Source organism: Aptenodytes forsteri, unplaced genomic scaffold (assembly GCF_000699145.1).
Source record: "Aptenodytes forsteri isolate BGI_AS27 unplaced genomic scaffold, ASM69914v1 Scaffold241, whole genome shotgun sequence".
NCBI classification, from domain to species: domain Eukaryota; kingdom Metazoa; phylum Chordata; class Aves; order Sphenisciformes; family Spheniscidae; genus Aptenodytes; species Aptenodytes forsteri.
In genome coordinates this window covers 4197028-4209099 of record NW_008795252.1, presented here as the reverse complement: position 1 = coordinate 4209099, position 12072 = coordinate 4197028, and the positions used below count along the sequence as shown (strand labels likewise).

The following is a 12072-nucleotide window of genomic DNA, read 5'->3' as shown; positions in this document are numbered from 1 at the left end:
ATCATTCATCCTGCAACTACCTTTTTTTTTCCTTTATTATTGTAATTTCAGATTTTGCGTTGGAGACAAATTTTTCCTGAAGAACAACATGATTCTGTGCCAGACAGACTATGAGGAGGGTTTAATGAAAGAAGGTTATGCACCCCAGGTTCGCTGATCTGATGCCACATCGTTAAGAATACAAAGCACTACGTTCTTTTATCTTTTTTGCTCAACATGTATATAAGAAATGACACAGGAACCTACTGAATAGCATAGATATAGGGAGACAGAATGGTTGCGTGAAATAAAAGGCGGACTGCATCTGTATGTAGTGAAAATTGCTCCAGTTCAGAGTTGAATGTTAATTAAAAAGGTACTGTACATACAGCTGGATGCTTTTTGCTTGCTCTTGGGGTTTTTGGTTTGTTTGAGTTTTTTGTTTCTTTTTGTGTCATTTGGCATGAGATGTTTATTTTGGACTATTGTATATAATGTATTGTAATATTTGAAGCACAAATGTAATACAGTTTTATTGTGTTACCATTTGTGTTCCTGTTTGCTTCTTTGTATTGTTGCATTTAGTACAATCAGTGTCTAAACTTACTGTATATTTATGCTTTCTGTATCTGCCAGCTATTTTAAATGAGCTGTATCTTTCTAGTAAAAAGCATTAAAGAGCAAATCCCAACCATTATGCTATACTTAGAGCTTAAGAATACTGTTTACATTAAAACTATTTAGAAAACTAATAACTCTAGCAGCACCTGCTGCTAATGATGCTATGGTTAAGGGTCTATCAGCACTTCTGTTATAAGCCTCTATTTTTCAGGGGTTAAGCGTCTGCTGTTTAATTGCATAGATTTTCCTCAAAGAGCACTTTTATTTTACTACAAAATTTTGAAAAGCAAATCTGACCGGTTTGGGATATATTATAAAAAGTGCAAAACTTAATGATTTTGGGTGCTGCTTTTGTGCCCCTTAGGCATTCAAAATGCCTGGATTTGATTTTTAATTTAGCTGGAAATTAAGCCCTAATGCAAACCAGTGCCTCTGATCTTATTTTTTTTTATATATATAAAAAAATATATATAATTTATATACATTTTAAAAATTTCTTGAAATTTGAGGGGTCTCTCTCTCTCTCTCTCTTTCCTTTTTTTTTTTTATTTTTAATCAGGGCTTAACCCTAAAGTTTTCTGGGGCTGTGTCCTCAACCAACCCTGGAAAAAAGTGAAAGTAGAAGGCACTGTAAACAGCCCCCTCTGAGGGTCTATTTATATTAAGGAAATGACCCCGAGCTGACACTAGGAGAGTGACTGGTTACTAATTACCCACCTCAGTGAATGCTGAAGGTAATTTAAATGCTGATGTGGATGGGACAAAACTTTGAAATACCAATACAGAAAGTGAGAGCTACCACACTCGACTGCACAGATACTTTGCTGTCCATGCCAACATCCTACAGCTTTGTCCCATCAATACTGGCAATTAAAATCCTTTTGACAGAGGTGGAGTCACTGCTGACAGCTACTGTTGGCAATCAGTCCATTTTCTAGGAAAGGTGGACCTCTGTTTTTAAAGCCATGAAGCTATTGCATCAGCAGGATGTCCCTAAGTGCTCATGCCCCTGACAGAGCTTACAGGTGTTTGGCAAAGGAAAGCAGGATGAATGTTTAAGAAGTTGTTACATGCATATTTAATTCTTTTCTCTTTGCCACTGTAATCTAGCTCACCGGGAAAACAGCCTGCATTTAAAAAAACAACATTAAGAGGAAAAAAAAAAAAAGAAAAAGAAAAATAGAAAAAAAAAAAAGAAAGAAAAGAAACCCACTATGCCCTGTGTTGCTATGAAGCTGAGCTCTTGTTTTTATTTAGACTAAGAACCCTCACCTCTGCTCAAGTCGAGTGCTGTCCTTCCCTGCTCTTCCTGTCCTGTTGCGCAGTTTCAACATGTCTTTCCTGGGGATGGGGAAAGAAACTTTGTAATGCAGTGGGGTAATTCCTCTAGCGTATGGTTTGGAGTACGCTGCACAGTGGCTTTGGCTTAGAAATGAATATTTAGTTCTAATGACTATTGTTACAGTGTGGTTTTGTTTCTGGCTGTGAACCCTTTTAAAAATAAGCATGGCTCACAAAACTTGACTTTGACTCATACAGGACCAGTAAGAAATGCAACGACTCATCAGGCTGTTCTTGCTAATTAGAAGAAATAGCTCCACATAGTTTTTCAAATGAAATTTAGCCCTATTTTGTGGACTATCTTCCTTCCTAACCTTGAGCAAAAGTCTCTCTTCCACTCCCTTCCACAGCCCCTTAATGTCTTCGGGATAATGAAGCAGTTGATGTCAGAGGTACTATTAGGCTCTTCCAGATCTACTTCAAGTGCAATAAACAAGTTGTCCTTTCCATGAAGGTGAGGATGGCCAGAAAGGGAAGAATCATGTTGTCTTATTTTGATTCCAATTTCAATTTTCTCCTCCAGCCTCTGTTGTGTCTTTCAGTCAGAGGCCAGAAAGATCTCTCTTCTGCTTTCCACTAGTAGACTACAGACTGGATAGAAATCCCTGGTTCAAAAATAGGGCTGGGGAACAGGAAAGAAGGGACCTTGGTTCTGTCTTTGACTTGCTGTAAGCTTGGGCAAGTCACTCAACTTCTCTGTGCCTCAGTTGCCCCTGTCTGCCGAATGGGGCTAATGCATACACTGCTTTTGTAAAGCATTTTTGGCTCTTCAGAAAATCAAGAGCTATGCATGCAAACGTTACTAGTAGCGTTAGGACGTTCTGGGAGAAGCAGAGCATTCGTATGTGCAGTAGGTAACCACAGATCTGAGGTAGGAGAGCACCAAACCCAACTAAGCCTGTGGAAGGCTTTGTTGGGGATGAAGGCAACTACGCACTAATAGTGCTGTAGATGCTAAAGCGCTCTCTCATTACCACAACGTGCCACTGCGCAGCTCTCTATGGGGTAAATGAAGAGAGTGGAATGGGAAAATAGTGGCTTATTGTTACATGCCATGTTACTCATATGTGCATGTGTGTGTTTTGTGACATGTGCAAAATGGGGAAGAGGAGGGTGGTCTTGCTATGGAGAAAAAAATAGTCTCACCATTGTATCAATCTTAATTGATGTAAGGATAAAGAAATGTCGATATGCTTGTTTGAAGTGCTGCAGTGGTATGGCATTGCTTTGAGCACTTTAAGCTCATATATCTTATTCACATACATATCTACAATTTGTATGTAGAGGATGCAGTATAAACTTAGATTTGACGTAGGTCAAAGATCGATTACACATTTTCCTGTATTTCAAACTTCCATCTTGCCTGGCTGTTAAGATAATAACTGGGAGTTGAAATATTTAATGGAAACATTTACAACTCCAATAAAGTATAACATCATAAGACAATATTGAAGAGAGATTATCTGCCAGGCTGCTTTATTGATCTTTTTGACAGAGGCCTAGACCGTTCCTTTGGGTTGCTTTTAGTTATCTGCCTTAAGTTTCCTTCTCCATCACTGTGTGTGTCAACACGGTCTGTCTGCATACAGCAAAATGTTCTGATAGTGACCATTGCTCAGTGTATGCTCATTTGCCAGGCAGGAATGCTTCCACTTGTATCTCCTTTTTTTACGGTATTTTATCTCTATCTGTACAAATCTCTAAGTTTAGCCAGCAAAAAATAATAATAACACTGATTTAAAAAAATCTATTATTCTTGGGTTGCTGGTTTTTAAGCCACATGGAAAAGTACAAATTATCAAACCTTGATTTTCAACTGTAGAAAGCTCCTCTGCCAACCATAACCTGCTGTGTCTTTTATCTGCTACAACTGGTGATGAATCAAGACAGCCTGGATACTGCAGAAGCAGTGACCAGGGCTAAAAGTTGAGCTGTTTCATAATTGTATTTTTATCTTGCTTAACATATTTTCTGGGCTGTTTTTTTTAAGCACACCTTCTTGCCTCTTCCTACCCTCCCAAAACACTCAAATTTATGCTCATGTAATGTAAATAAGAAAAATCATCCAGCAACCCCTCAAATATTCCTAATTGCCTACATATAAAATGACTTGAGGAAAATAGATTGAAAAGTGGTCAGTGAGAAGGGAGACTGTGGGGGAAAAGAAACAAACAAACAGGGACTGTGGCAAGGTTTCGCCTGTACAGACAAAGTACTTTAAAGGCTTTTTTCAACGTAATATACAGCAGCTTCTTACAATTTTCTCAGCAGTAGGTAGTTTACAGTCATCTGTACCTAGAACAAATCTTGTCAAAAATGAAGGTCTGTAGTGATTGCTGGGTATAATTTTATACATTTAGCTGATTCTTCTGAAAGCTTCCACTGTGCTGCTGTTGTCAGACTAAATTATCAATTTAGCCATTTGTTGTTTAATGAATAAAAAACTCCTTTGGAATTGGAGATGTTGTGGTTTCAATAAAGCAAAAGCTTTAACAACTCAAACTACAGAGAGCAAAGTGTGTACTGTATATAAGAACAGTGTTTTTATTCTTTTAAATATCAGTTGTTTAATGAATAAAAAACTCCTTTGGAATTGGAGATGTTGTGGTTTCAATAAAGCAAAAGCTTTAACAACTCAAACTACAGAGAGCAAAGTGTGTACTGTATATAAGAACAGTGTTTTTATTCTGATAAATATCACTTTAGATAAAAAAAAAGCCAATTACATATTCACTTAATACATTTCTCCTGCTTCAGTCCAATGATGCAGACCAAACCTGTTTACTGTTCACTTCAGTACCTTGCAAAAGGAAACCAAAATACAATATGTGCAAGGTAATAGGCCATTAGCACAAACATGCTCCCAGTAAAAATCTTTTGTGTAGGCACCCTTTCTAGAAGCTGCCAATTGTGGGTGATAGAAGTATTATAAAGGAAGTGATTTTAATACTATTTAAGGCATTAAAAGCTGAAGAGTATCTGTTTAAAGCCTTAAAGTAAGGGTTGCATGTATCTAATACCTTTTAAAATGCCCTTCTGCTGATTTATATTCATCCTGAACCTGCTAATAATGAGTATACATAAGCAAATACCATCTTCCACCTATTCAGCATGTCATTGGTATGAAAGCCCCAGAAAATATCTCACGTAATCAGTGTGTTCAGAGAGTTATCTTGCACAAATTACTCATTAACTCAATAGCACATAATAAAAAAGAACATCAATTAATTAATGAGTCACCCTCAGATCACTTTGATTACAACACAGCTCTGTTGAAACAGCAGTTATAAATGGAGCTGCCTCTCTTTATTCATTGTTTGCAATTGGCCCATTATTTTGCAGAGACCAGTGTCATATTTAACACATGCCTGCAGGTAATTGTGTGATTAGTTTCATAAATGAAGATGCAGAGGGAGAACGCAGAGTATCTTGCTCTGCCGCCGAGTCTGAAGATGCAGGAATCCACTGTATCTCCTGCAACCTGCCATGCCGGCAGACCTCTGCAGCACCCACGAGGCCAGCCTGCCTCCGGACTGCAAGGTCTTAGTGACAGGACAACACTCAGAACTAGCCGTACTGACCTCTACTTTAACCTGAAGATCTCAAAGCCCTGGGCAAACACCTTTGACTTAGGCCTCCCAAGAGGTCACGTTGCTGGTATTTCACGGGGAAGAATACAGAGGCAGAGAGATTAAGCAGGCTGAGCAAGGTCATGCAGCAAGCCTGAGTTCCTCGAACCCCACTATTAGCATCACTTGTAAGACCTCACACAACTGCCCCATCCTGGGCCTCACCAAGACAAGCTCCAGTGCTACGCTTGGAGCAACACATGCAAACTCCTCCTCGATGCTGAGGGATGGACCAAGGAGCAAGGAAAGGCTGAACATCCAAAGCTTCATTGTGGTGAACTGTATTTGGTGAATATGAGCTGGGGAGGCGAGCGAAGAGGGCTGGGTTTGGTTTGGTTTTTTTTAAAGTTTTTTTAGAGAAAAGATGAATAAAAGAACACAAAGTCACCACCTAAAGTTCCTAAACTATCTTGGTTAAATGCCATTCCAATAAGCTTATAGTGTAATTATAACAGTTCCCTTAGGTAAGTGAGAAACATCTGTTAGTAACACATAGCAGGTGTTAGCAATTACACATACTGATTTTTTTAAAGTGTTTTTAATTAAAAAGAATTCTGTTTTCTGAAAAGGAAAGCACGGTAAGTCCAAACAAGCTTTTGTTTGTGTGGCTCTAGATCATGTAATATGCAAAACGATAAAGGTAAAATCAACTTAAATTAGCAAGGGTTTGCACATTTGACTCCAGATTATTGCAATCAAAACCAAATTGGGATTCACTGCGTTATTTTTAAAGTGTTTTTAATTAAAAAGAATTCTGTTTTCTGAAAAGGAAAGCACGGTAAGTCCAAACAAGCTTTTGTTTGTGTGGCTCTAGATCATGTAATATGCAAAACGATAAAGGTAAAATCAACTTAAATTAGCAAGGGTTTGCACATTTGACTCCAGATTATTGCAATCAAAACCAAATTGGGATTCACTGCGTTATTGTAAAGTATGTAAAATTAGTATTCTAAGCAAAGTCTCATCTAATGTATGAAATCCATACAGTTCATGTAACCACTGAATACATCTAAGTAGAGCGTTTGAACCTAGGAAGATTGCTATAGTTAAGCAAAATATGATAGGTATTGCAAGAAAGGAGCAAATTGCAAGGAATTCTGTATAATAGTTTCTTCACATTCCCTTTGTCCCTCTACTGGGAAAGAGTTTCTAGATTATGTTAGAGCAAAATCAAACTATGTTGTCAAATTACTTTGAAAAACTAGCCAAGAGCAATTTACATTTAGCAATGTGATATGCTGTGCCATTGAGAAATAACAAGAGCGAGCCACATTGGAAGGCCAACTATTTAGAGGTGTTTTTAATCCAAATTAAAAGATAATGAGATGACAAATTTCTTTCCCTGTCCTCACGCTATCTCTCCATAGATGCCAAGATGAGACTATCAGGCATATCAGGATTTAAATCTCGCCACAAACTTTGACTTTCCTTTTATATGAAATATACAAGCAAACTAGTTGGCAGGGAAAAGAGCAAGAAGCACTAACGTTAGTACAGTCTATGGATTTGTCTTTGTATCCAGCTGGGATCCAGGTTGTGCTTGTTTGTCATATACAAGTCTGTGGTTCCTTTCACAAAAGTGTCTCTAAACTCCAGTGCAGAAAAGTAGTCTTTCTACCTACAGTCTACACCGATATAAATGAGATTATTTTTCTTTATGTTCTTCCCAACAGTGTGGTTTTTATGAGGAGACACATATATAAAATAATGGGTATGTAAAACCCTATCAGTAGACTGTTACACCAAAGAAAATAATGCATGCATATTTTATTCATCTAGCTGAATGCACAGATCTGGAAAGAAAGACCAGATTTTTAACATTTTTCTGCTTTCAGGAAACTTGTTTTTTATTCTATGTTATTCAAAAGTATTTCTAAGCATCTTTATCTCTTATTCAAAATATGTAATGTTTGTTTAAGCCTTTCTTTATATCAAGGTCATTAAAACTTCTATCATCAGTTGCATCCAACCAATACACTGCTAGTATTGTAACCAGCTTTCTGGATGAACAGACTAAGAAAAAATAGTTGTTTTTTTTTTTAACTCCTACAGTTACATTAGTAAGAACTTTTAGGTACTTACTACATAGCTTTATTAGCCATTCATGATTGCAGTATAATACCCAAGTATCCAAACCAGATGCCACACAGTTAACCAAACATATGAGCTGTGAACAATAATCATGTAGCAATAGCTATAAAAGTATTTTGATGGGTTTTTTTGTCAAAGTTAAAGCAGAGCATTTCAGTACTCATTGTACAAAATGCCTTTCTGGAGTACAGTAGCCCTGTGACAATGAGTGCATATTAATTGAAAAAAAAAAGATAAAGCAAGATAAATGCCTAACAAATGTCTTTAATTTAGAATTACAGCCTCACATTTGTTCCTACAGTCTCTCAATCGTCATGTAAGTGATAGAATATCACCACTAAGACTGTAGTAGTAAGGAAAATTTCTGCTTTGGCCTCTCACGCCAGTTTATTTTGGGAGCATTATAATAGACCTTTTCACTCTTTTCCCCTCAAAGTCCTCTTAAAAAAAGGGAATCACCTTTGCTGTGTTCTGTATGGCCAGCTGGAAGATCTACCTGGAGGTAAGGTTCCCAAGCTATGAAGCTCAAGTGGAGACGGGGATGTAAGCTTGTGAAATGAGCAGGATACAAGACACACATCTCTCTCCAAAGTCAAGCTTAGTACCATCTCCTCACTAAGGGCTCATGTTAACCCTGCAGCCAGGTACCTGAAGGTTAGACACTGTGGTGTCAGCACTGCACACCTGCATCCACCAGTGTGGAATTTACTCTCTATCTCTTTCTGTCCATTTAGAAAATAGTGCTCAGGCCCTTGCTACATCTTCGAAGTAGTATGAAGATAAATACATTAGCGATTTTTAGATGCTAAAAAGATAGTGATAGAGAGGGCCACAAGTTAACTAAGCAGGACAAAGCATTGAAAACTTTCCACAGACAGAGTAGCAGGATGGTGCCAAGGCAATGTAGTCCAAGTGATAAAAGAGACCTCCTGCATATTGCCTACTATCAGCTTAGACCTCCTGGCATATATTCTCCCATCTATCCAAAGTCCTTCTAACCTGCAAGTTACTTATTTTAGTAGTATGATGTCATAGTGTCACGAGCTATTGACATTTTCAACAACCTGAAAATCTCTTTAAACAATCTGCAAATTTCTGATGAACATCCCACACGTCCATACACCTTTCCTTCTTTAATTGGGGGTACCTGATCTTGGAGTCTGAAAGTCAGCTGGAAGCAACTCTGTGTAATTGAAGTCGTACTACATAGGATCGTGTTGCTGGCATTTACTGTGAAAGTGAAGCAACACAGAACTATCATAAAATTCCAGGGTTGCAGTCACCCTTGTCTCATCATGTAGTATTGTAATAGGAATTTTATAGAGAGGTTGGATTTTTAAGGACAGGCTGGGTATCAATTTGTTCCAAAGTTTTTATTGTGCTAATCAACTGTAACAGCTCTAATCTATTTTTAGATGGTGGCATTTCAAGTCTCTCTGCTCCTCAGTTCAAAATCCATAATGTGGAGATAATATACCACTTTTCTACCTCACAGGATCCTTGAGGGTAGTAATTGTGGGATTTTGCAACAGCACCAGCTAAACAGGCTGGGTATCAATTTGTTCCAAAGTTTTTATTGTGCTAATCAACTGTAACAGCTCTAATCTATTTTTAGATGGTGGCATTTCAAGTCTCTCTGCTCCTCAGTTCAAAATCCATAATGTGGAGATAATATACCACTTTTCTACCTCACAGGATCCTTGAGGGTAGTAATTGTGGGATTTTGCAACAGGACCAGCTAAGCATATAAAATACCTAAGCAGGAGAACAGCAATATATACAAATTCTAGCTTAGGAATTCTCTAAAACACTGATTGCTGGATACTAGAGAAGTACTGGGAAAAGGATTGCTCTGCCTTTACTTTTTCTTATCACAGTTCCAAACCACCTTTTAATAGTCCATGTTAAAGACAGGCACTTGGCTAGATGAGAACTTTGGTCTGACCCAGAATGGCCATCTTATATTATATTCTTCTCTGAGGTACTACAAGGACTAATACGGTGCAAAAGAATGAGAGGCAAGGAAAACAATTACAATCTACACAATTTATTTTCACATTCCCGATTATTCTTTTACAAAGTGTATGTCAATTATCCCTGCCTGCTTCTTAAGCCATTATTAATCAGTTGATTACACAAAGCAGAAGCAGATGAGATGTGATCTGAAAGATCTGAAAGAGACTGAATAAGACCCTTGAGGCTAAATTCACAGAAGATGAAAATGTTGCAGCTGTCATTTAAAAAGATGGTACCTTCAGACCTGCTATGGCTGTGTTCCCTTATGGTCTCTAGCAAAAAGAAAACCCAACAAAATTGAGCCCGTACCACATCCTCGGTGGGTCCTCTGTGTCTGACCTACTATGGACAGAGAGCACTGGGAACAAACATGTTTTGGCTCTGTTGGAGTACATAAGGGTAGCCAGTATAGCAAATCTTTCTCTTTCACCTGCTCTCTCACCCGGCTCTACCTTCCCCAAAGAGACGATTTAGTTCTGTTAGAACAGTATTGCCCACTATGTAGCATCACCCATAGAAGCAACTTCTTCTGCTATCTCCCTGAAAAAACTAAAGCCTGTTTAAATTCAATTTTTCCTCCTGTATCCACACCTGATTCTCACCCCAGCCCCAAGCTGGAAAATCTGAACTTTGACACTTGCTCTTTCTTTTGTTATTGTTCACAATTAGTTAACTAATTCAGATAGACCAAAAATCAGTTACAGAGACTTGATTTGGACACATCTCTGATCATACACAAGGCACATATAAATCAGATTCTTTCTCACTAAAATCAAAAGAAGTGCTGCTGGTGACAGCAGCAGAGATAGGATTTTACCTCTGGGAAGAATAACGGATAGCAGGAGGCAGCCCTCTGCCATTCTACATCAATTGCTTGCCACAGCCCTGGCTAATCTTTTTAGCTAGTCAAAGCATACAGCGTGTTACAGGGTCTCTGAATAACTCGATTGGAAGCCAGCTCGAGCCGTGGCAAACTGACTTTCACCCAACACCTTAGCCAAAATTTGAATGTAGATTTTTAGAGTTGAAAACTTACTCTGATAAGTTATCGTGGCTCCTGATCTCTATAAAGACACTGAAAAATGGTCTTCCTTGAGGCTTCTCTCCTGTATGCACATATCTTGCTCCCCAATTAGACTTCAGTCCATTAGGTATTACTAATCCACACACATCTGTGAACTGCAAAATAATCTATTTCTACAAGCATCAAAGCAACACAGCAAGAACTCACATACAAAAATTGAGCACAATCAGATTAACACAAAAATAGGAAATTTGACTTTTAGTAGTCTTAGAGCATCTTACCCTTTAAGCAAGCAAGTCAGTGAAAATAAGGACTTTCAAAACCAACCTGACAGACTTTGCTGTAGCAGTTCAAGATTTTTCCTGCCCCTAGCAAACTCCTCTGCCTTTATCCCGCAGTCCTCTACCCCCAGGACACCACAGACAGCCCATTAGCTTAAGTCATCAGTGAAGGTGGGTTGACAGTAAGGCACTGCAGCATGAATGGGGCTACTGAGGTGCAGGCGCATACCTGTCCACTGCTGCGATATTTGGCCTCTGTGGTAACATGAGGCAGAGACGAGGGGCAGGCTGCTGAGGAGAAAGGGGTAAAATGCAGTACTACGACCAGCCTTGCTCATCTGTCAGAGCCCACTTATGTGCCTCATGGGTTCTCGGGTGGGGTTTTGACCCTTTCAGCCCAGACAGGCACGCCATCATAAGTACATCTCATGATTTCATTCACAAGAATTGGAGATGCTGGGAGACAGGTATTTGTTACTGGTGCAAACTTGAAGACTTGTAACTGTTCCATTTTTGACCTCTGGATATTCATTTGGACCCTTTCTCCTGAAAATGCACATTTTCACCTCTGCTTCCTTCCACCCTTTATCACCCTTCCTGATGTCTCTTCCGAGCAAGACCACAATTCTGCCAGCACGCAGTTAAAATGCTTAGGCAACGCCAGCGGCTGTTTAAAATGAAAAGGGACAGAAATGATTAGTGCTATCAAACTTTTTATTTTAATGGAAGTTAGACAAGCTCTGGGCGTATTTGCACCTGCAATTGCTTGCTCCTTCTACTGTTGTGCCCCATAGATCTGCTTGTTTCAATTGACCCTAAGGCAGTAACCCTCAGAACGTATCCATATCATTCTCTGCTTTCTGCTGACACATTTTCAAATCACACATTTAATGGTCATAATTTTCACATTTGAAAACTCAGACTGTGCAGTCCAGCCCTGTATTTATTTCCAGACAGAAAAACAAAGTCTTGTATTGTCCAAATTACCTAAGCTGCAGCTAAATTAGCTAAAGGAGTGTGTGGGGTTGTTTGGTTTTTTTCACAGACTTTAATATTTCTACTATTTACTAGTAGCAATAGGATTTACATA

The 12072-nt window shown here is 38.6% G+C and overlaps 1 protein-coding gene across 1 annotated transcript in view; it reads left to right on the top strand.

Annotated features, from left to right (window-relative positions):
• Positions 1–654, top strand: part of LMO3 (LIM domain only 3) — a 57542-nt gene extending 56888 nt beyond the window's left edge. Inside the window, exon 5 of the mRNA XM_009278991.2 lies at positions 52–654. Coding sequence (XP_009277266.1) covers positions 52–157 — 106 coding nt within the window. The 3' untranslated portion in view covers positions 158–654. The remainder of the gene's footprint in view (positions 1–51) is intronic.
• Positions 655–12072: the final 11418 nt, after the last annotated feature.